The sequence below is a fragment of the Microcaecilia unicolor genome, chromosome 1 (genome assembly GCF_901765095.1).
Source record: "Microcaecilia unicolor chromosome 1, aMicUni1.1, whole genome shotgun sequence".
Lineage (NCBI taxonomy): Eukaryota > Metazoa > Chordata > Amphibia > Gymnophiona > Siphonopidae > Microcaecilia > Microcaecilia unicolor.
In genome coordinates, this window is record NC_044031.1 from 272,390,680 (window position 1) to 272,415,917 (window position 25,238).

At 41.8% G+C, this 25,238-nt stretch overlaps 2 protein-coding genes across 2 annotated transcripts in view; one reads left to right on the plus strand and one right to left on the minus strand.

Annotated features, from left to right (window-relative positions):
- LOC115475488 (tetratricopeptide repeat protein 30A-like) overlaps positions 1-2,337 on the minus strand; it is a 119,687-nt gene extending 117,350 nt beyond the window's left edge. The window contains 2 exon segments of the mRNA XM_030211278.1: positions 357-422; positions 2,194-2,337. Coding sequence (XP_030067138.1) covers positions 357-422; positions 2,194-2,247 — 120 coding nt within the window. The 5' untranslated portion in view covers positions 2,248-2,337.
- A 94-nt stretch (positions 2,338-2,431) lies between these two features.
- LOC115472384 (nephrocystin-3-like) overlaps positions 2,432-25,238 on the plus strand; it is a 228,543-nt gene continuing 205,736 nt past the window's right edge. The window contains exons 1-4 of the mRNA XM_030206641.1: positions 2,432-2,500; positions 9,317-9,709; positions 13,072-13,197; positions 22,851-23,001. Of these exons, the coding sequence (XP_030062501.1) occupies positions 9,386-9,709; positions 13,072-13,197; positions 22,851-23,001 (601 nt within the window). The 5' untranslated portion in view covers positions 2,432-2,500; positions 9,317-9,385. The remainder of the gene's footprint in view (positions 2,501-9,316; positions 9,710-13,071; positions 13,198-22,850; positions 23,002-25,238) is intronic.

The following is a 25,238-nucleotide window of genomic DNA, read 5'->3' on the forward strand; positions in this document are numbered from 1 at the left end:
TACAATTACCAGCATTATACCACACATAAGATTTAAGGTTCACTGGCTTATTCCAATTCAAAATCTTTTGCAATATTCCAAAAGCAACAAGAGTAGAATAAACTACAGGATGTTTAGCGTATCTATTAAGGCACGTAAACCCTGGAGCAATCAGTAAAGGAACAGACTTAAGAAACTCCTCCTCTAGCTGATGCCACACAGGTACATCCTCTATATAATCAGAAAAAAAAGAAAAATCCAGGGCTGTTTGCGATAAAACCATGGTTTGCCAAATTCTGAATGTACAACAAAATCCCAAACTTCCTATCAAATAGCAGTAAAGACTGGTAACTGTATGTAAAGGGAATCTGTTTTACCCTGGATTGCTTCTGAAGTTCATTGCTGAGAATCTGGACGGCTTCTCCATATCTTCCATCTTTTATCTAGAAAACATGAAATTAAGAAGTACAGTATCGGCATAATTTCACATTTTTGCATTTTAACTTCTAGGAAAGACTGAGCACTATACAGAAAATGAATGATCTTACGCTGGTTTTCCTTATTAATTAAATAAGGGAATAAATAAAGATCCATGATTAAGAGTAACTGGTGTTAAGCACAGACCATGGCACACTAGTGTTTTTAGCGTGCGCTAATGCTAGAGACACCCATATATTCCTATGGGTGTCTCTAGTGTTAGAGCGCTAAAAATATTAGCTCAGCTACAGCACAGCTTAGTAAACAGGGCCCAAGGAATTTGTTTTTTATAGATACTGGGGGCAGAATGACACACAAAAGATCAAAGTCAGAGTTTTAAATTGGTTACATAAACCAATAAGAGGCCAACTGGTGAAGCAAATGAGAGTAGTCTAGGCTGACCTACCTCTGTTTTAGCAGCCACATTCTGGACCACTTGGAGCCAGCACAGTAGCCTCAAAGGAAGGCCACAATACCCCTGCCATGACAGTAGTCCAAATGGGACAGGATGAAAGAATGAATAAACAGCTAAACGATTAATGCCCTTAACCATTCACAATTTCAAAAGAAGTATGCACAATGTGAATAATGTGTCTTTCCAAATTAAACAGGGGTCACAAATAACTCAGATCCTTCATATGATCTGCCACAGCAATAGTACCCAAGTCTAAAAGTAATGGGAGAGGGTGCCATCTTCCATTCTCTATGACCAGGACCATAGTCCCCAATCTACTGGGGGATCAAAAATAAGTTATTACTTAGCAACCAGTTGGAAACTCCTGCAAACTCTGATTAAGATAGGAAAATTTCAACACTTCATCAGATCCCCAATAGGTAAGATGAGCTTAATATTGTGGGCTATTATGGCGCTAAAAAAACAGCTATTTATAAGCGCCGCTTAAAGTTAGGCATAGTTTACAGAATAGTGCTTGTATTCAGCGTCTAACTTTAGAAGCGGCCATTTGCACTAACTGAAACATGGTGTAAATGTACGCACCTACATTAGGTGTGTATCCCTGTTATTCTATAACGCACATTAAGAATGCCCCCGTTCCGCCCATGACTCTCCCATTTCTGCACCTCCTTTTTCAAACTGCCTATAAATATTAGGTGTGGATCCCATGCCTAAATTTACACGCGTAAACTTCAATTAAATCTAATTAGTGCCAATTATTAGCTTGTTCTTTAATTAAATTGTGTGTGCAAATTGGCAATACACTTTTTGGAAACTTTTACAGACAACTTTTCCCATAATACAATTGTTTTCCTTGTTTGTAGGCATCCCCATTTCTCCTGTCTACAGTCTCACTGCTCTTAGAATTTCTGCAAGGTACTTTCACATATATTTTTTAATGATGCAATTAAAATCATACAGGTAAATTTTTCACTCGCAGTGAGGATGAACCGATTCAACTAAATAAATAGTTGTGGGTGTGTGCTCTACTTAAAAAGATGACTTTACCAAGCAACAAGAAGAATCTCATGACGTTGGCTTACTAAAATTCGCACTTTCTACAGTCCTCTGTGCTTTCGGTTTCCGGATATCTCCCACCCTTAAAACAACTGCTTCACCTCCCGTCAGCCCCAGATGGGGAGCAATACAGCGGTCTCTGCAGTCCCTAAGCAGTGGATGTGCTGTGTGGAGCGGAGATCCCACCCCCTCCTAACACCCTATACACAGGACACATGCATAGCCTTCCTCACTAGTCTTTCGGTGCACGAGCTCTCCTCACTCACCAGCCTGTAGACTACCGCCGTGTACTCTCCGTCTTTGATCTGCACCCCGGCCATCCCCAAGGCTACTTGGAGTAGCGCCTACTCAAAATCAGGGTCGGCTCGGACAACCACCTCTCACCTTCCATCAACATCCGTTCGCTTCCTTCGCTCGCCTAGTAACAGAGCGGAAGTTGTCAGCGCGTGCCGCGTACCCCTTAGCAGTAGCACGCGGTGATGTCATAAAAGTTGGGAGTGGGGGTGGGGTTAGAAAACAGCTCTTCTACATGGTTGTTTCTTCTGCTGTAGGTGCCTGGGAAGAGTCTATCTGGTTTGTATGGTTCCAGCATCTCTGTTCCAGTCTCACTTTTGAGGGATTTTTAAAATGCGTTTCTGACATGTAATATATCAAAACTTGCAATATATATGTTACCAGATTGTCATTGGTATAGGGGTTGTGGAGTTTCAGGGTTCTTAAAACGAGTAGTCGATCAGGGGTCTCCCCCCTCTCTCCACTTAGGGACTTGATAACATGTGGGTTCCATAATGTACTTTTGCCACTGTAAGAAGCAGAAGCCAACATTTGCAATGCAAGCAGACTTGCTACGTTTCCCCGGTACCTAAAAGAACTCTATCCAGAGCTTGCCTTTCTCTCGTCAGCCTGAGGAGGTGGCCTGATTCGAGAAGCGTAATCCCATGGAGGGAGGAGAGACACTATGTCCCCTGATACCCTCTCCGCCAGTGCCTCCAGTCATGGGAGCCAAGTTTTCCAAATGATTAGGGGTGCTAAACGCCAGACAGTTCCTCATTGGACACTTTGAAGGAGTTTGAGCCCCCCTAATATTGATGAAACACCCACCACCACAGAGCTGGCATCTATGTCTCGAATCCGTTATATTTCCACTTTGATTGCATTGCATTGATTTGTGCATTGGCTGAATACGCGGGTGTGCTTCGGGGCTGGCGGACACTTTAAAGCGACATCACTAGCCTCGGGCTGCTGGGTAGCATCTTGGTAGCTAAGTAACAGGGAGTCAGATGAGTCGGCAGCCAAGTTTTGTGTGGACCCGTTATCAAATCAATTCTTGTTTACCGCTAATATCCTCTTTCCAGGGTTCAGTGCGGTTTACATCTAGGTAGGACAAAAGCTAATAAGTTAATAATGTGAGGTATGAGAACAATTAGAGACTATTGGTGTAATGCATGAGACCCATGGCAGCTACTCGCAATGGTTCTGGCAGCTATCTTGAATTAGCATAAATTACATGTTGTCTGGGGGAAAAAACTGGATCCCTTAAATAGTTTAAAAATACTTTCAAATTGTTTAAACATTTAGAGGCCCTTTTACTAAGCCACGGTAGGCACTAGTGCATGCCTATTGCACTCCAAAAAACAGTGCTGGTGGTAGTGTGCCAATCACGCATGGCTATGAGTAGAGAGTAGGCATGCCTTGCGCTAATCAGGTAGCGCAGGAGCATTGATTGGCTTGTGCTGCTCGATTAGTACAAGATTAGTGTGGGAGCCCTTACTGCGTAGTAAATAGGTGGCAATAAGGACTCCTTCGCTAATAGCCATGTGTTAATTGGGAAATTAGAACATGGCCATTACAGAACAAAATACAAATGTGGCCATTTTACCACCTCATTAAAAGTGGCTGTAGCATGTGGTAAACCCATGCGCTACAAACAGCACCGGCCACTTTTTAGCGTGGCTTAGTAAAAAGGCCTCTTAGTGTGACCTTTGAAAATACATCAGTTCATACTTTATTAGGAAATTCCCTTAGCAAAAAGCTTGCACTGTAGGCCTTACTTTGTCACAAAAATGTAATCCAACGTTATCTTCTTTGCTAAATGCTATTCTGTGAAAACAGATCTTAATGGTCACTTCCTGAATGACATAATTTTGAAAATAGGGATCTACCAGTTTCTAAAGCATCTTGCATTAACACCTGTCAATAGTATTAATATTTTTTTAATATAGTGCATTTGTTTTTGCATTATTTGGAAAAATATTGGGGTCCCAATTTTTGTATCCGGACAGCATGTATAAAGACTACTGCAAATTTACTAAACTATGGGGCCCTTTTTACTAAGCTGTGGGGGGAAAAAGTGGCCTTAGCGTGCCAATACACAGGTTTTTCCTATACGCTAAAGCCATTTTTACCACATCTGAAAAATGGCTGATCTTCCATTTATTCAACTAGTGGCCATGCGCTAACGTTGCCATTAGTGTGTGGCCATTGAAAAAATTAGCCAGTGAATACTTAGCACCACCTATTTTGTAGGCGGTAAGGGCTCGCATGCTAATCCTATGCTAATTAGTGCAGAAATGCTCACTGCCCCCAACTCACCCCCTCCATGGAAAGAATTTTAAAATCCTTTTGCACATTTTGTGCGTGCAAATGTCAAAGCTTATTTCAGGATGCCTGAGCATGTCCTTATGGTAAACCCTTTTAAGCTATGTTAGATATGCATTATTACCTCATGCAACTTAGTAAAAGGTCCCCTATGCAGTTTAGGAGAGAGACTATACCCCCTTAAATTGACTTGTTTGGTACTGAAATGTTTTTAGATCTTCACCATTTTAACAAGTCCTGTATAGGTCAATAGGAACAGAAGATTAACTACTCAGACATTATTTAAAAGGTGACTGTTAATAAATTCAGCCAAAATGAAGTAAAACCAGTGTAAACAAATTGTTTTATGATGGTAAACTTTCAGAGACTTAAGAATGACGAATGATTGAATTTTGTGAGTAAAATTGTAGCTTTCAAACAAGTTATATGTTGGAACTTTTATTTTATGTTTTCTGGACATTTTTTGAGTAAAATTGTAGCTTTCAAACAAGTTATATGTTGGAACTTTATTTTTTCTGGAAATTTTATTACTGTGTAATACAACAAAAATGGGAGAAAATCAATGGAAAACATAACTTGATTTTTTGGGTAAATATTAGTTTATTTTGGTGGTTAGTAGCTAAGACAGTAAAAATATTAAGGGCCCTGTTTACTAAGGTGTGCTAGCATTTTTAGCACATGCTAAAAATTAGTGCATACAAAGCGTTAGACACCCACATATCCCTGTGGGTGTCTTTAGCATTTAGTGCGTGATAATCAGCGCATGCTAAAAATGCTAGCACGGCTTAGTAAACAAGGCCCTAAGTACTTTAGGGATAGTTTTAATAAGGACTCCTTATACAAAGCATCCAATTAGCAGCACGCTGAATACAAAGAAGCCTATGGGAATTGAATGGGTCTCTTCGCATTCAGCGTGATCGGTAGCACTGCTTTGTAAAAGGAGCCCTAAGTTTCCTGTGCGCTAAGCCCACATTGAATGCAACATTTTTTTAGGAGCTTTTTCTGTTGTGTTAATTACAGGTTGTGTTCTGATGTTTTCCATTAGTGTGCAGTATCTGAAAAAATTTAATACAGGAGCACTTAATACCTCCTATTTAAGAGATGATCTTATGTTATTAACTCTGCATTATCCAGTTAGCACTAATCATAACATGCTAGCTGGATAACACATAAATGTCCACGCTCCTTGTAAGACACACCCCATCTAATCTAAAAATATTTATAAAAGATCAGTATTGTGCAGATTAGTGTGTGTAAACAGGCAAAATACCTCTAAATGCTTTACCACATTCTGTGGTAGCCTGTTAAAGGATTAACACCATTTAATATAACAACCCCTTAGTATCTTTGAGTAGGAGTTCCAAACTTTTTATGAAATGGCTTATATAGTGCATACTAGACTACTCTTTTATCAAGTTCCACAAAAAAATTTTTTTTACAGAAAATGAGCTCACAACACAATTTGCTTATATATTCTAATATCTCAGTCACAGATAGTTTTTATTTATTAAGAAGATTTTTAACTGCCTTTATGAATCAGTTCATCCAGAGAAATGTACAACAGATATAGTTCGACATAAGAATGTACATTGTAATCAGCCGCAGTCCTCAGAGCACACCTAGCCAGTCAGGTTTTCAGGATAACCGCAATGAATATACATGACAGAGACTTGCAGTCACCGCCTTCTCTCATGCATATTCATTGTGGATGTTCTGAAAACTGAACTGGCTGGCAGTGCTCTGAGGACTGGCTTGAGAAGCATTGCTATAGTAAAATGACTGCCAGCATAATACACAATTAGGAAAACTTGGAGGTGGGCAAATTAAATCCTAATAATAGCAATAAAATAAATACGTCTGTGTATTCATATATAATCCAAAGAACAAGGTCACAGCGAAGGAGACAAAATGGATGATGCCAAAAAACTTCTACTGGACTCAAAAATGTTCACAGCAAAAGTTTATTCTTAAAATCTGGACTCGACACGAGTCGTGTTTCGGCCGCTCAGGCCTACCTCAGGAGTCCCTGTGTGTTATTGCTAAAATGATTTCTGGAAGACGAAGAGATCTTCTGAAATTATGCAGCTAGCAAGCTAGAACAAGCTGTGAGTAAGCAAACCTCTTATCTCAAGAATACGCTGTAACAACGAGATGAGCATCATTTCAAAGACAAAGGCACAGAGAAACAGCTGCTGACAGGACCAGAATGGTGTTTTCCCTTGGCCCGCAGAGCCGCTGTGGGACTGCGCTGGGTGGTGCTGCCTTGCCCTAAGCCACGTTTCTGTGATTACCTGAATTTTGTTTTTCTCTCACTCTTGTTCGCGGCAGTTCATACTGAGCGCGTCGGTGGCATGATGGCTGAAGTTGTAAAGCAATGTTCCCGCTGCGGGAAAAGGAGATCCACAGCAGGCATTTGATTAGTGGGCTGCTCTGAGCCCATTGCGGAGTATGGTGCTGCAACTTTGGATTCCTCAGTTTCCCATGCTGAGCCTTCTGGCATGCGTGCCATTTTGACTTTGGATGCTGTTGTGCTTCCTGCCGGTGTTCCTTTGCCTTTGGCGGTGTCGGATCCTTTGTGCGGTCCTGAAAATTTGGCCTCCTCACCTGGGGTTCCTTTTTCTTCCCTCGCTCCTGCCCTTGGCTCTTCTTGTGAAACTGGTGGGGAGAGGGAGGGATTTTCTCCTGAATTTGTCTCATCAGGCCTACTTATTAAAGAGGACCCTCCCTCAGTCGCAGCTCCTGACTGATTCCTCCAACATGGAGTCTCCTTACAGGATTTGGGACCTCCTTCCAAGAAGCCTTTTGAGCTCACTGCCCAGAAGAGAAGGTGGGTGGACGTGGAGTCTGAGGCGGAGTCAATGGCCCCATTTACCCACTTGCCTTCTATTTCCACTCCATCTGGGGATTCTCTCCACCGTTTGTTCCAGGAGGTACCAGATGACCCCACTGCTGGTCATGTTTTTTTTTTTTTTTTTTAAAGATGTTGCCTTCCCTGATCTCCAATGCCTTGGTGACCTTGAACGTCACTGACCCTGAGGCGGCTACATCTGCTGCGATCAATCCTAAAATGGCCAGCACCAGGAAGCCTGTGAAAGCATTCCCTGTGCTTGAAGCCATTCAGGAACTTATTGCAGCTCAGTGGTCAGACCCTGATGGGGGTCTGGGGTGCAAAGACTATGGCCTATCTTTACCCTGTTGTCACTGACCAGACCGAAAGGTTTGGTCTTCCTACCATGGATGCGCTGGTGATGGCGGTTACCAAGAAGACTACTCTCCCTGTGGAGGGTGGTGTAGCTCTCAAGGATATGCAGGTCAGGTGTCTAGAGGCTTCCTTGAAAAAAGCTTTTGAGGTCTCGGCATTTGCCCTCCAGGTTTCTATTTGTAGTTCGTACATGGCCAGGGCCAGCAGGCTTTGGAGCAGGATGTGGATGCAGCTTCTACCTTGGGCTCTGTAGGATCTCATTTGGAATTGGGGTGGGTCTATTTGGCTGATTCCCTTTATGATCTGGTCCAAACTTTGGCTAAGCAGATGGCTTTGATGGGGTCCTCTCGACAATAGTTGTAGCTTTGCCATTGGGCGGCATATTTGGCCTCAGCCGGGCCTCACTTGGCTACCCTTTCGGGGCCCGCTCCTATTTGGTGAAGACTTGAAGAAGATTGTGAAGGATGTGGGGGACTACAAGGGACAACATCTTCCGGAGGATAGATCCAGGTCTGCCCCTCGGGCCAGGACCTCCCGGCCTCGTCTTCAGGAGGCTCGCTGGTACCGCCCGAGTTGCCCTGCTACACCTTTTCAGCACCCTAGATTTCTATAACGGGTCTTTTTTTTTGGGGGGGGGGGGGGGGGGTTGGAAGCCGGCTGCTGCCGCAGCTCATCCAGAAGCCTCTGGACATTCTTCCCAATGATGGGGCGCCAGTTTAGAATGAGGTAGGGTTTGATGGTGATCAGACACGTATGCTGTCTGCAAGGGTTGGTCAGGTCTCTTACCTGTTCATTTACTGTAGTTTTAGTAAGAATTTTCATGGATGTTTGTCTGTAAAATGCTTTGGACGTATACTTCTTGGTACTTGTATTAAAGTCAATAAACTGAGAGCGATGCTAGAGTAGGTGAAAATTGGAGTTGTATAATAATAAAACAGATTTTTAACATTCAGATTTTAAGATGATCTTGAATTGTAACTTCTGATTAGTTAGTCTTGATGAGCAGGCCATTGTGAGTTAGAAATTAATTGTGATGATATAAATTAATTATGTAACTTATACTTTTTTTCTGCTTGTAAGTGATGTTAGTAGTAATGAATTTAATATTGATACACCCAACCATATACAGACGTGGAATAAAGAAGACTAAACTACTTTGATTTTGCAGTCAGCATAGTATCAACTGAAGAAAAGACTGCCTGCCTAGCTAGCTAGCTAGTATGATTGAGGGTTAGGCTGATCCCTGAGAGATCTCACCTGAGGGAGAGGTACCCCATTTCTGCCTTTTGGTCCATCTAGTTTTTGCTAGCAACAGCAGCAGCGTGGTACTCTTGAAACCAGTGTCACTGCTTGCTCCCAAATAGATATATCTCTAGAAGCAGAGAGCGCTATCAGTATTTTCATGTAAACAATTTCATGACCTGAGATGGTCTAAAAATTATTGTCGAGTCAAGCTTGCAATGAGATGCGTTGATTTTGCAGTGGGATAAATTTTTTATTTAATAATACAATTTGCAGTCTACAGCATACATACATAACACAAAAACTCCTATGTTAGGAAAAATGACTTGTTTCATTTTGCCTTACAGTGATGAGACTGATGCAGAGCTGAGTGACTGGAGGAGGATGTCAGTAATTGGGACCAGTCAGGCAGTATTATGGGCACAGCATCTTCCCTGGTGAATCCTGGGGAAGTTATTGAAGACACATATGGAGGAGGAGGTGGGGAAGCCTGTGAGATTCCTGTGGAGGTGAAGCCCAAGGCACGGCTTCTTCGCAGCTCCTTTCGACGGGCACCTCGTGGCATTGGAGCTAGCTTTAAGTCCACAGCTTCTGTGGACCTGGAATATGCCGCAGAATATGAGCGTCTGAAGAAGGATTATGAGATCTTCCGGGTCAGCAAAAATAATGAAATTGCCTCCATGCAGAAGAAAGAAGCCAAGCTCGACAAAGAAAACAAAAGGCTGAGGGCAGAGCTGCAGGTGAGAACTGGGATAGTGGCTGGCTGTTTCTTTATTTAAGCATTATCTTCCTGTGGGAAGAAGTTCATTTTTGTTTACAGAGCAGGCATTGTAAAACCGTTCACCAAAAACAGTAATTCATCATTTTGTTCATTAATTGTGGTTGTAGAGTGTCTAGTGTGTAGTGCTGATCACAAGAAAGGATATAAAACATGTAGAGAGGTAGCAGTTCGGCAAGGTCCTAGCCCTAGAAGACTGACAGGTTAGGCAAAAGATGACAGCAAACGATGTAACTGAAGGGGCAGCAGGAATGAAAAACGGGGCAGCTTGTGATGGTTAGCACAGTGAGAGAATATTAAGCTAAAACTCCAATAGAATGTATAGTGTATTTTAGATAAGGCAAAGAGTTTAGTAAGTGGCAGGGTAACTATAAAGTAAAATACAGAACATCCTGTGGACAGCCCAGTATGGCTACTCTTATGTAAGTCAAACTTGGCTAGTGAAAAAATTAAGATCCATCCTGTGTTGTGGTGTGGAGGATTCTTAGACAAGACACAATGACCCAGCTTAACATAAAGTGGGGTTTGGACTTCCTCCATTCTTTTGCAGTTCTTTAAGTGGACCTTGCTGATCACAGACTGAATATTAATAGTTCATAGGTGAAGTTTTCCAATCCTAATTAATGCCTGGTAATTTATTTTTGTTTTAAGCTTTATACAATTTTTTGCAACTTTTCTGTTTATTTTGTGTCAAACATGTGTGACTGTAAAATGTTTACATTCTTAGCACATAAGGGTCTTTTTGTATATGTTCATGCAGTTTTGGGGAGTTGCTTCCCTTCATAGTAAGGCTGTATAATACCCTTCACTAGCTACAAACACTGTGACTACAGATTGTGCAAGACTACTTCTGGGCTCCTTAGTCCTGCTTTGTGTTGGTCATGCCTTCCTTCTCATCGTGCTACCTGTTTCCTTCTCTAGCTATTAGATTTTTTTGAAAGTGTTAATAGACATGAAGATAAATGTGAGCCAGTTGATAATATTGTTTCTGAATTTTCAGGAGGCATTTGACAAATGCATCTTAGTAAAATACCCCCAATGTCCTTTTTATGAGAGACTTCTCAGGAAATTAAAAAGTCATGGGATAGGAGGCAATGGCCTACTGGGAACTGGCTGAAAGATAGGAAGTAGAGAGTATGAGTAAATGGTCCTTTTTGTTTCTTAATGTATCTATTTTGGGACTTTTTTTTTTTTAAACAGATTTAGAAATGATCTGTAAAAGGGAACAATGTGTGAAGTCATCAAATCTGCAGAAGACACTAAAGGGAGTCTTTACTAACGGTGTGTGATATTCACCATAGGGCCCATTTTGCTACTACTACTACTATTTAGCATTTATATAGCGCTACAAAGCGTACGCAGCGCTGCACAAACATAGAAGAAAGACAGTCCCTGCTCAAAGAGCTTACAATCTAATAGACAAAAATAAAGCAAGCAAAGCAATTAATTTGTAGAGGAAAGAGGAGAGGGGCCCTGCTGTAGATAACATGTGTTAACTGTCAAGACTCCTGTGTTATTCAAAGTTGCTAAACTGGGGGGAGATTTTTGAGGAGCTGCAGGAGGACTTTATGAGCCTGGAAAACTGAGCATATGAATGGCAGATGAAATTTAATGTGGACAAGTATGAAGTGATGCATATACAGAAAGTAATTGTACCTATAGATATGATGCTGAGTTCCTATTTTGAGTCACCATCTAGGAAAAGGACCATGGAGCCATCGTGAGCAGTATATTGAAGTCCTCAGCTCATTGTGTGGTGGTGGTCAATAAAGCAAGAACAATGTGGAGAATAAAACTAAGAATATCATAATACTCTGTATTGATCCATCATACAGTTATAATTGCCCCATCTCAATGATACAGAGGAACTAGAAGGGGTATAGCAAAGGACTCCCATAGTAAAGAAGAACTTGACAGTTTCAAAAGCACCATACAACATATCCACTGTACTCGCTCATCTCTACAATCCCTTCCTCAGAGATATTCTGTGCTTGCCCTATGCTCTCATGAATTCAGATATTTTCCAAAATGAAAAAGGAGATGGAATGACTCTCATGTGAAGAAAGGTTGAACAAATTCAGCCTGGAAAAGAGATGACTGAGAAGGGATATGATTGAAGGGACTTTTAGCCTGCAACTGTCAACAGTTTTTTAATCCTCTGACAGTTGTGGGAAGAATGAAGCCTGGATATTCAATGCCGGGGTATGTCCAAGTACCGGCATTGTATATCCAGGGTGAGCCAATGGCCCAGAATTTATATGAGTGCTGGCTGATATTCAGTACTGGCAACCGCATTACTAAGTGGGCAAAGATAGGACTACCTTTTGTGCATTCCTGTCTGCCCACTTAGCTATGCAGACTCTGCCACTGAATTTGACTATTGGCCATATAACTGTTGGCTCCTCTCCGACTTCACCCTGGCACTAATCAGGCAGCGTCTGAATTGATATTTAGCAGCACTGCCTGGTTAGGAGCTGCTGAATATCAGAATCCAGGATGCTGAGCGTAATTTGACTGGGCAGGAGCCTCTCTTTGAATATCAGGCCTCAAGTCTATAAAATCATGGGTAGGGTAGAACAGGTGAATAAGGAATGGTTGTTTACCCTTTTTAATTGTAAGACTGGGGATCTCTCCATGAAGCTAATAGTAACACATTTAAAACAAATCAGAATAAGTATTTTTTCACTGAACAGATAATCGCGCTGTGGTATTTGGTACTTAAGAATATGGTCCAGACACCTAGGATAGTTCTTTTTTTTTTTAAAGTGGTTTAGACAAGTTCCTGGAGGAAAAGTCCATAATTATTAGCCAGGTAAATGTGGGAATGCTATCTCTTATCTCTGAGGGTGATCAACATGGAATGAATCTACTCTTTGAAATCCTGCCAGGTACTTGTGACTTGGATTTGTCACTGCCAAAGATAGGATGCTGAGCTTGCTGGACCTTTGACACAGAATTGCACATCCAATAGTCTTAGGATCAAACATTGTGCTACAGAATTGTCTTTTAACGTCTGCCACGTAATTTACCCATTGGCTGAGAAACAAGGGGCTTGAATTAAGAAGGTAAATTCCAGTAACAGTAGATAAATTTGTAAAAAAAAAAAAAAATCAAAAGTAATCACAAAAATATATCTTTATATATTTGGTGTATTGGTGTTAATTTCCAATATCTGGTTTAGTTTCCACGAAAACATGCAGAACCTGCTAGGTTGAATGTATGTACAGAGGACAGATGAGATTGGGAAGTCTTCTGATTTATTCCATCCCTCAGCTAGGGTTGTATATGCGTTTGACTGACTGTCAGTTTTCTGACTTTTTTCAGGCTCTTCAGAAAACCTATCAGAAGATACTTCGAGAAAAAGAGAGCGTTATAGAAGCCAAATACCAAGCTATGGAAAGAGCTGCCTCATTTGAACACGACCGAGACAAGGTCAAAAGACAGTTCAAGGTGTGCTGCTGTACTGACGTATCAGGGGGCATGGTGTATTTTCCGGGTTTATCTTAAGACAGCAGTATCAGCTTAATTTTTCCTATTTCTTGATTTGACGTTCTTTTCTCCTTCTGAGTTTTTTGTTCCTAGTGTTCCTTTTTTTTTTCTGTCCTGATTTATTTCTTATGTTTTTTACTCATTTTGGAAATTAGAGGCTTGTTAATACTATGTGCATACATTTTTAGCAATGTGATTCCTGCCAGGGGGAGGAGGGGGAGAAAAGAGGGAAGATTCTGACGAAGGGCATTATAGCAGTAGGCCCAGTGTGACTTAAATTCATAGAGGCCAACATTCAGCTGTATGGTGAATGTATAATTTGAAGTATAAAAATCAAGGGGGCTCATTTTCAAAGCACTTAGACATATAAAGTTTATGGTAGTTTGTATGTCTAAGTGCTTTGAAAATGAGTCCCAAGATGTCCAAAATGCTGCAATCCAAATATGTCACAAGCACAAAGCAGCAGTGATGAGCTAGTAGTTATTTTTAAAATTTCTTTAATAAATCCAAAACAACCTTATAGTAAGTGAAACTATATCCAAAATACTTTTTCATTAATCCATTAGCCCAACATGTTTCGGCTGCTGCCTGCTTCAGGGACAAATTTAGAAAAGTAAAATGGACTAATATTCCACCTAAAAATAAACAAAAATATAGGGGTGTACAAAATAATATGGAAATAGCTAAAACCAAGAAGCAGCATCCCACAAAAAATGCTCAAGAAAAATTAAAATATTTTTTACCTAGGCAGCTGCCTATAGTTCCTCATAAGGTTGTACTCGCAGGGATCTTCAGCCCACAATGTAGAGCTGAAAAGAAACCAAAAGTTATAAAAGCAAAAATCAATAGGTGTTCTGGGCTACTGGGATTAATAACTCCTATTGATTTTTGGTTTCTTTATGGGTCAGACTTGGATCTATTATGGAAGCTGGAATGAGTCTGGCAGTCAATATGCAGATGAAAACAACTTTTATGAATGCCTGTCAATCTGTACCACTACTGAGGAACTCTGTCTCTGAAGGATTGTGAATGCCTGTCGATCTGTGCCACTATTGAGGAACTCTTCCTCTGGAGGATTTGTCATCCTGATTTTTCATCAAAAAATATTTCAGACTGTCTCTTCAGTGCAAAGCAACTTTCAACACTGCAGTGTTACAAACATTAGAGTCTATTTCTGTCCACATAATCCTTAAGTATTTAAGATTAATTAATAAACTTCTCATACCTCACTGCTAGTCATGAGGAAAGTGGATTCAACATATAGAGTTCAGTCTACTTCTGGCTTCAACAAGACTTAAGATACCCCCCCCCCCCCCCCAACTTGGTAGTGTTATTTCCTCATTTAAAAAAAAAAAGCTAACAAAATGAAAGCATGCCTCAGTTCTGCCAGTTCGTTACTAGCTATTCCAGCCCATCATACTTTCAGCGTGCATATTATCTTTCCAACTGCTTAAGACACAGTACTTTTGCATATTGTTTTGGGGAATGCACAAGAGAAACACAAAGCTCTCTGAGCTTTTCCCAGAATTGAAGCAGCAGCAGATTATCTTTCAAGGGAATCCGTGGGACTGTTAGACCATGAAGGAGCAAAAGGGGTACTCATAGAGGATAAGGCCATAGCAGAGAGATCGAATGAATTATTTGCTTTAGTCTTTATGGAAGAAGATGTAAGAGATCTGCCTGTATCGGAAATGGTTGTCAAAGGTGATAATTCAGAGGAACTGAAAGAAATCTCGGTGAATCTGGAAGATGTACTGAGTCAAATTAACCAGTTAAAGAGTGATAAATCACCTAGACTGGATGGTATACACCCTAGGGTACTGAAAGAACTCGTACATTAAATTACTGATCTGCTGTTAGTGATCTGTAACCTTTCAAAATCATCTGTAGTACCTGAAGATTGGAGGGTGACCAATGTAATGCCGATTTGTTTTTTTTAAAGGGTTCCTGGGATGATCCAGGAATTTACAAACTGGTAAGCCTAACTTCAATGCTGGGCAAAATAGTGGAAACTATTATAAAGAATAAAATTGAGAGATCATGTGATGCTTTGAGCTGCATGGACGTATGCTTTTGTAGCTCCGGGCACCCGAGGCTATTCTCTCCTCAACTTACCTTTTTATTCAGCAGTTTTGTGGCAATATTTGGTCTGTAGTGGCTCTCAATGTAATATGGACAAATTTCTTGAAGCCCACTGGTTTCATGGTGGCTAACGGCAATAAAAGAGCAACTGAAAAGGTGTGGAATGGTGATGGCAGCATTGTGGAGGCCGTAGCGGGAGCCGCATCTGTGTTTTTTGCTGCTCAGATCATGCAACGTACTTCTGCGATGGTGCAGGCCCTGGAGCCAAGATTAGTGTTTATTTTGGGGCAGAGCTCTAAAGTGGAGTCCCTTTTAGAAGAAACTGTGTGCCGTACTGGTGAACTTGAGCAGCGTGTTTCAGCGGCAGAGGACTCCCTTGCTGCAACTACTGCCCTGCTTACTTCCTTGCAGACTTCTGTGAAACAGCAGCCTCAAAAACTTGAAGACCTTGAAAAACGCTCGAGGTGCTGTAATTTGTGTTTTGTAGGACTCCCGGAGACTGTCCCTGAGCAGCGGTTGGGCAAGTCGTTGGAGGTCTGGCTACAAAAGGAATTTTTGGCTCCAGAAGGCCTTGACCTTATTTGTCTCACATGTGCTCCGCCATGAAGGTGCTGTTATGCCCCATGTGGTCATCGCAGAAGTCCATAATTGTCTGCACAAAGTAACTATTTTTTTGCGAGAGTTCAAAAACAAACAGGACACTCTGGACTATGAGGACACTAAAATACAGATTTCCCAGGATTATTCACAAGCCTTGATGGAGCAACGGAAGCGTTCCTGTTACAGTAGAACGCCAATTATCGGGACTGGCATCACTGTCCAGTCTCCATTTCCGTCAGGTAGTTGAAAAATTAAAATTGCTCACCAGAAGGATGCAGAACCGTCTGGAGGTGGATAGAAAGAAGCAAAGCTCCACTTGTTGTACACTCCTATCTGGAAGTGTGTGGGGGGCGCTGTGGGGAGATGTCTGGCGACGGGTGCCGCAACACAGTTCGGCGGGGGGGGGGGGGGGGGGGGGGCAGCAGAGCACGCTTTCATGGCAATGAAGAAAGGCTCCCCCTCCCTGTGCGTCTGACGTGTCACCTCATTGTTGATGTCTGCAGCGTTCCTCTTCTTCTGGCGCCACGTTGTCCTCGGATCTTCGACAACTGCTTGGCCCTTTTTGGATCTTGTTGCCTGCCAGGCTGTCTTATGACCACGCTTCCTGCCTGGCTGACTTGTGACCATGCTGGCTGTCTTCGGTCCTCGTGACCTACTTGTATCACTCTCAGCTAACCTTTGTCTATGTTTTAGTGGCCTGCCCTTGTCGTCTTCCTCCTGCCTCCAGACACTGACTTTTCCTGACTGTGGACTAGTCCCACTGGCTGCCTAACCCTGGGGGCTCAACCTCTGGGGAACGGCGTTGGTTGTGGTGAAGCTTTTTGGAAAGAGTAAACAAGCGATTCACGTCTACCCGCTCCGCTCCACTCCACTCATTATTTTATAGACCTCTATCATTATCAGTTGTCTTTTCTCCAAGCTGAAGGGCCCTAGCTGCTTTAGCTTTTCCTCATAGGGAAGTCATCCCATTCTCTTTATCATTTTCATTGCCCTTTTCTATACCTTTTCTAATTCCACTACAGCTTTTTTGAGATGTGGTGACCAGAATTTAACACAATATTCGAGGTGCGGTCGCACTATGGTGCGATACAAAGGCATTATAGCGTCCTCATTTTTGTTTTCCATTCTTGTCCTAGTAATGCCTAACATTCTATTTGCTTTCTTAGCCGCCGCTATACACTGAGCAAAGGGTTTCAACATATCTTCAACAATGACGCCTAGATCCCTTTCCTGGTGGGTGACTCCTAATGTGGAACCTTGCATTACGTATCTATAATTCGGGTTCCTCTTTCCCACATGCATCACTTTGCACTTGCTCACATAAAATGTCTTCTTCCATTTAGACGCCCATTCTCCCAGTCTCACAAGGTCCTTTTGTAATTTTTCACAATCCTCTCGCGATTTAACACCTTTGAATTACTTTGTGTCATCAGCAAATTTAATTACCTTACTAGTTACTCCCATCTCTAGATCATTTATAAATATGTTTAAAAGCAGCAGTCTCAGCACAGACCCTTGGGGAACCCCACTATCTACCCTTCTTCTTTTGAGAATACTGACCATTTAACCCTACTCTCTGTTTTCTATCTTTTAACCAGTTTTTAATCCACAGTAGGACACTACCTCCTGTCCCTTGACTCTCCAATTTTCTCTGGAGTCTTTTATGAGATACTTTGTCAAATGCCTTTTGAAATCACAGATACACAATATCAACCAGCTCACCTTTATCCACATGTTTGTTCACCCCTTCAAAGAAATGTAATAGATTGGTGAGGCAAGATTTCCCTTCACTAAATCCATGTTTGCTTTGTCCCATTAATCCGTGCTTTTGAATAATGGCTGTAGTTTTGTTCTTTATAATAGTCCCTACCAATTTGCCCAGCACCGACGTCAGGCTCACTGGTCTATAATTTCCCAGATCTCCTCTGGAACCTTTTTTAAAAATTGGTGTTACATTGGCCACCTTCCAGTCTTCCGGTACCATGCTCAATTTTTAAAGATAAATTACATATTACTAACAATAGTTCTAAAAGTTCATTTTTAAATTCTATGAGTACTCTGGGATGAATACCATCCGGTCCAAGAGATTTGCTGCTCTTGTTTGTCAAATTGCCCCATTACAATCCTCCAGGTTTATAGAGAGATTTCATTCAGTTTCTGTGACTCGTCAGCTTTGAATACCATTTCTGGCAGCAGTATCTCTCCAAAATCGTCCTCAGTGAAGACCGAAGCAAGGAATTCATTTAATCTCTCTGCTATGGCTTTGTAACATAGTAGATGACAGCAGAAAAAGACGTGCACGGTCCATCCAGTCTGCCCAACAAGATAAACTCATATGTGCTACTTTTTGTGTATACCTTACCTTGATTTGTATCTGTCATTTTCAGGGCACAGACCGTAGAAGTCTGCCCAGCACTAGCCCCGCCTCCCAACCACTAGCCCTGCCTCCCAACCACCAGTGCTGCCACCCAATCTCTGCTAAGCTTCTGAGGATCCATTCCTTCTGAACAGGATTCCTTTATGTTTATCCCACGCATGTTTGAATTCAGTTACCGTTTTCATCACCACCTCCCGCGGGAGGGCATTCCAAGCATCCACCACTCTCTCCGTGAAAAAATACTTCCTGACATTTTTCTTGATTCTGCCCCCCTTCAATCTCATTTCAAGTTCTCTCGTTCTACCACCTTCCCATCTCCGGAAAAGGTTTGTTTGCGGATTAATATCTTTCAAATATTGTCTTCCCTGATGACCCCTTTTACTCCTCAGTCATCTAGCAGTCCAACCGATTTTTTTGCCGGGTTCCTGTTTTTAATATACCTAAAAAAAAAAAAAAAGTTTAATTTTCTTATGTGTGTTTGCCTCTAACGCAATCTTTTTTCCAAAGTCCCTCTTTACCTTCCTTATCAGCGTTTTGCATTTGACTGGACATTCCTTATGCTGTTTCTTATTATTTTCAGTCGGTTCCTTCTTCCATTTTCTTTTATCATAGTCTCCTTTTTGAAAGTTAAACGCTAACGTATTGGATTTCCTGTGTATACTTATCAAAGCTAATATCAAATCTGATCAAATTATGATCACTGTTATCAAGCGGCCCCATTACCATTTACATCTTGCTCAGCAGTTGACGGTGTTAATTTGCAGTCTTTTGTCTGATTTTTTTTTTTTTATTTAAAGACTTCTGGTCTACCATGATCTGTATTGCAACCTCACTTTTGGGATACCCTGTCTTCCCTAGTTTGGTGATATCTTTTTAAGATATCTTGTTCTGAACCATGCATTTTTGAATGACTGTCTGCCTTCCCCCAGGTTGTAGTATAAAAGCTGCTCTATCTCCTTTTTAAATGCTGCAGCCTGATAAATGTAGATATCAGTTTGTTCTTCCGTGTTTTGGCAGACCGGTTTGACCTGCATTTTCCTTATCTGGTGAACCCTAACCAGGTAAGGGTTTGTGAAGTGTAGACAGTCGGGGATTAATGTTCATAGATTCCTAATGGCTTTGTTGCTTTGTAAGTGGCGGGGAGTGCCTGTGTTGGTGGTGAGCCTGGATGTGGAGAAGGCTTTCAATAAAGTGCGCTGGCCTTTTCTGTTCCAGGTTTTGTAGGCTGTAGGAGTCACGGGTTGGTTTTCTGGGACACTTCAGGCGCTGTATTCCTCCACCAGGGCCTCTCTCCTTATTAATGTATCCGTACCTGCTCTTTCCCTACATACCATGGCACTTGCCAGGGGTGCCCCCTCTTCTGTTATGTGTAATACGTGCAGTGTAGAGGGTTTTGGGGGTGCCCATTGGGAACACTTCTACAAACGTTTTATCATTTGCTGATGATCTGGCTCTGTGGAGAGTGTACCCCATTTCCCTCTTAGGGCATACTAGTCTTTTTAATATGATATTGGCACCCTGTTTTTATGTTTTTCAAATGCTGCCATTATATTTAACTGGGCGGGATGAACGACACTTGCGTTGTATGTTACAGTCTTTTATTTATGGAATGGGAAGTGGACTTGCATGTCTATGGCTTATTTAATGACTCTAAAATTACATGGAGGGTTGAGTTTCTCTTGAACTTGTGGTATGAGGCATATCAATGACTGATTCTGGGCCACAGAGTATTTCTCCTTATTCCACTTGGAAACTGATCTGATACCTACTATGCACTTTAGCTGTTTGCTTCATATCACTGGCAGGGCCTTGTCCCGTGAGTTTAAAGACCTGGGTTTGTTTTATCGGTCCTTATAGGGTGTTTGGCGATGGTTCTGCTGAAGGCATCAATTTCCTGCTGTAGTTATGCCTTTTTTTAGTGATTCATTGTGACCTAGATTTCTCTCCGGGTGGAGATAAAAAAAAACCATTTTGCAATTGGGAAACTAAAGGTATTTAAGTTTCTGTTCCATGTGTTCAGTGAGGATGGTAAACTGAAACCCTTTTTGGAGCTGCAAACGCAATTCCAGCTGCCCACAGTTGATCATTTTGCTTATTTACAACTTAAGCGTTTCAAACATACTCTGCCTTTTCAACTTCTTTGTAAAGATGTACAAGACACTATTTCCTCTGCTTATACCTTGGGCTCTCAACAGCTGGTTCTGTTATCTTTTCATCACTGTTCTTTATTAGACACTACACCAGATATTGACTTTGCATGTTTGGCTTCCCTCTAGACACTGGATCTGCACACTGACCTGGATGATAGTACTCAACGGACTTATTTACTTTCTATTACTCGTTCTACTTCCAGCGCGACACGGTGGAAGATGAATTATAAATTTGTGCTTTTGTCTTTGTGTCTTTCCACAGGGCTTTTCGAGCAGGTCTTGCCACTCAAGACACTTGCCCTAAGTGTTCTAAACCAGGAGTGTCACTTGATCATATGTTTTGGTTCTGCCCCAAGGTCTTATTTAGGCAACACTTAATTGACTATATAGTGCAGTTGTGGCATCAGTGTGATCCAAAATTTCTGTTTGGTCAGTGTGACCTGGTACAGGGATTTCTACATAGAGCTATTGTAATGGCTGCACTTTTTCTTTGATTATCACCAGAACCACCACCTTTTTCTGTCTTGCCAGGTATTTGTGATCTGGATTGGCCACTGTTGGAAACAGGATGCTGGGCTTGATGGGCCTTTGGTCTTTCCTAGTATGTCAATACTTATGTACTTATATTTGGAGACAACAGATGATTCTTCTATTCAGTGCTTTTTTTTTTTGTAGGAAAAAAGGTACTAGTACTATTTATGGGCGAGGTCACCACCTATGGTTCTGCCCCTATGGTAATCACACCCACATTAGTCACATCCCTTATACCAGCCATGGTGCATATAAACATGCATCATTGAAAATATTATACTAGTATAGGAGAAAAAAAATAACTTGTGATTTTTTTTTCATTATAAATAATTTCTGTAAGCTCTTACAGCTCCAGTATACCCAGTGCAAAATAAGATGGCAGATGCAAATTCTCAAATTGGACATATTCCAAACACTAAAATGAAAATAAAATGATTTTTCTACCTTTGTTGTCTGGTGACTTTTTTTGTTTTTCTGATCATGTTGGTCCCAGTCTGATTCTGCTGCTCTCTATCTGTTCTCTTAACTCTATTTCCAGGTTTCCTTTCCATTTTCTTTACTTTCCTCCGTTCTTCATTTCTTGCCCTAAATCCATAAGTAAAAGTTGGGTCCTCCGTGGAATTGACTGGAGGAGGTATAACGTGGATCCAGCATTTGCCTATTTTCTCCATCCATATGCAGTTTTTCTCTTCCCTTCCCTTTCCCTCGTCTCCATCCATGTCCAGTATTTCTCCTCTACACAATAAAACTGAACTCGACATGATTCGTTTTTTGGCCGTAAAGGCCTGCCTCAGTAGTCTCTAACCAGTATAAAATATATAAATTACTAATCACAGAAAAAAAAGAATAAAGACAGAGTAAATAAAATGGTGGCACAGCTATAAAATATATATATGAAATGTATAGAAATATATAAACATTATATAACATAAATTAATGAAATAACATATAAAACAATTTGTGTATATATGAATATATTGAAATGCAACAAATAATAAAATACTATAATAAAATACAACAGATACTGAGACACTGAATAAAATTACAAATGGAGGCACTGAATTTATACTGTACTTAACAAAAGCAGACTGTACACAGTATTAAACCAATGACATAATATCAAAGGAAACATAGGAGAAAACCTCAAATCATGTGCGTTCACACACAGTGGGCAAACTATAAGACTACATTAAACTCATCAGTTAAGTAGATGTAAGACTACAATACAGAAATGTGGCCTAAGTAAAAGGATGCTAGGGGCGAGTACTTATGTCTAAGGAAAACTCTTGTGGGGAAGTACTTTGTGTACCTGTGATTTGATTTCTGAAAGTCCTAAAGGTCAAATGCCATAAGCATCTTTAAATTAAGTGAGTTTTCAAACCAGTCTTGAATTTTGCTAGACTCTGTTCCAGCTGGAGATCGATTGGAAAAGCATTCCTCAATGTGGAATCTACCACTGAAGATACAGGTGCGGTGAAAGCATGGCAGATAGCACAAAGCGAAGGAATGGCAAAGTTATGAGCTTGGGAAGAGCACAGTGTCCGAGGAGGGGAATAAGGAGTAAGCAAACAGGAAAGGTAATAGGGTATGCCAGAGTGATGAATTTTGTGAATCATCATAAGGGGTTTGTAAGTGATTCTATAGGAGCTAGTGTTTTTCTGTCAGAAGGGACATGACATGGTCAAATCTGATTGAGCATATAATAAGATGAACGGCCAAGTATTGGACTGTCTGCAAACAGTGGATATTTTGAGCAAGAGTGCAATGAAAAAGGGAATTTTAGCAGTCAGGCCAGCCCTTTTCAGTCTTAGATCTGCATTTATGATATGCGCTTTTGCTGCAAAACTTGTGCGCCGGTTCCCTTTTTCTTACAGATTTTCAGGGAGACAAAGGAAAAAGAGATCCAAGACTTGCTGAGAGCAAAGCGAGAGTTGGAGTCCAGGTTTCAAAGGCTGCAGGCACAAGGCATCCCAGTGCTGGACCCAGGCGAGTCGGACTCTGATGACAACTGTACAGATGTCACTGGTAAGCATCACGTGCACACTATCGCCACTTTTATTTGCAAGGTATGTGTTAAAAGACATCTGGGCTAGTTTTAAGGCAAAGCTTCAACTTTGCTGACTTGAAAGCCCTATTTTATATACTATTGGGTTTCACTGGTGGGTGGACCAGAGAATGCCAGGTACCCTTTTCTGTGATCAATAAACTCCATTAACATGGACTTCAAGGTCTGTAGCATGAAGGTATGCTGGACAAAGAGGAAGGAATACCACATTCTTCTTTTCCTGCTTGCCTGAGCAATGGAGCTGAGTAGCTTTTGCAAAGTGTTTTCCTTTCCCACCCTGAAGATGTATACCTCCAGATTCTGTGTAGGTTGGCCAAAGTTAGGTGCTCAGTTTTGAGCATGAATTGCACATCTGCACACAAAGTAATTGGCTAAGTTGGCACTAACAAGCACTTAATTGGTAATTAGGAGTTAACCTGCAGATTCTATATAGTGCGACTGAAGTTGCGTGCGCAGATCCAGTCATATTCAGGATTTGCACGTGTAACTTAACAAGCTAGTCAGTGCTGATAAATGCCACTCAACAAGCAATTATTTACACTAATTTGCATTAATTAGAATTTGCACGCAGAACTGTCTAATCATCCTATATAATTGCACCTCCAACGTTCTACATCTGGATGCCTGGGTTCATAACACAATTCCCATTGGTCCGCCCTCGTGTCGGAATGTGATGATGTCAGAGGGAGGATCAATGAGAGGGAAGGGAAACCAGCACCAGCCAGCCACAGAAGGTTGGAGGTGAGGATTCAATCGCGGGAGAATCATCCCCCCCCTCCTCCGAGTTCCAAGCCTGCCCCCCTCTCCGAGTTCTAGACCCCCGTGCCTCCCTACCTCTCTCTCTCTCCCCTCCGAGTGGCAGCCCGACCTGCGTTGCCTGCCCCTCGCCTTCCTGCGTGCTGGCCTGAATTAAAAAGTTCTTACCTCGGGGTCCGCCGGCAGCAGTAAAAGGCGAGCAGGCACGGCGCTTCAGCCTGCCTTCCCTTCTGTCTCAGCTCTGCCTCTGGTCCTGCCCTCATTTCCTGTTTCCAGAAGGGCGAGGTAAGAACTTTTAAATTCAGGCCGGCACGCAGGAAGGCGATGGGCAGGCGGAGGACTGGGAGAAGAGGTCGGGCTGCCACTCGGAGGGGAGGGAGGGAGGGGGGCCTGGAACTCGGAGGCGCGGGGATCTGTAACTCGGAGGAGAGGGGGTCATGGAACTCGGGGAGGGGGAGGGGGGCAAAGCTGGAAATCAGAGGATAACCTTGCTAGTGCCCATTTCATTTGTGTCAGAAACGGGCATGTTTTACTAGTATTCTATAATGTGATGCACGTAAATTCTACGTTGCATAGTTGAAAAGGGGCGTGGAATGGGCAGGTCCTGGGTGTTTTACAAATCTCTGCATGTGGTTATAGAATACACCTGGTCCACGCCTAATTTAGGTGTCTGTATTTACACCACATTTACTTGGCGTAACTGCCAGCAACTAAATTTAGTCACATGGATGGACGCTTGGCGTAGTATATAATCCACGCAGAAATTTAGGCTTATTCTATAAAGTACGCCTAGGAAGTTTATCTTTTCATCATGGATTTTTCAGGTGCCATATATAGAATCTAGCCTGAGTAGAGGAGTGGCATAATGGTTAGCGCAACTTGCTTTGATTCTGGCAACCGAGTTTAATTCCCACTGCAGCTCCTTGTGATCTTGGGCAAGTCACTTAACCCTCCATTGCCTCAGGTACAAAAACTTAGATTGTGAGCCCTCTAGGGACAGAGAAAGTACCTGCATATAATGTGTACATCTGGTAGCGCTTATGCACATGATTGGCGCCAGTAATTAGCAGTTGCACGCATAAGTGCTAGATGCTTTTCTATAAACATGCGCCTAAATCACTTATCATGTAGCTTTCAGGGGGACAGAGCATGGGTGTTTTGCCAAGCAAGGGTTGCAGCTTTATAGTACATTATCAGTTGCATAAAGCATTTATGCCAGCCATTGACATGTAAGTAGGTGCACCTAACTTTTGGCATACCAATGTGGCTTTGTCCTAGTATTTTATAATGGCTTAGGTGTGACCTTACGCAGGTATATAATTGGTGGTAAACGCACCCTTTTGTGGCACCTAAAATGAGGTGCCCATTTATAGAATTGCTGCCTTAGTGAATTTTTGAGCATAAGTTTATGCACTCAACCTTAATATATTTTCAAAGAAGC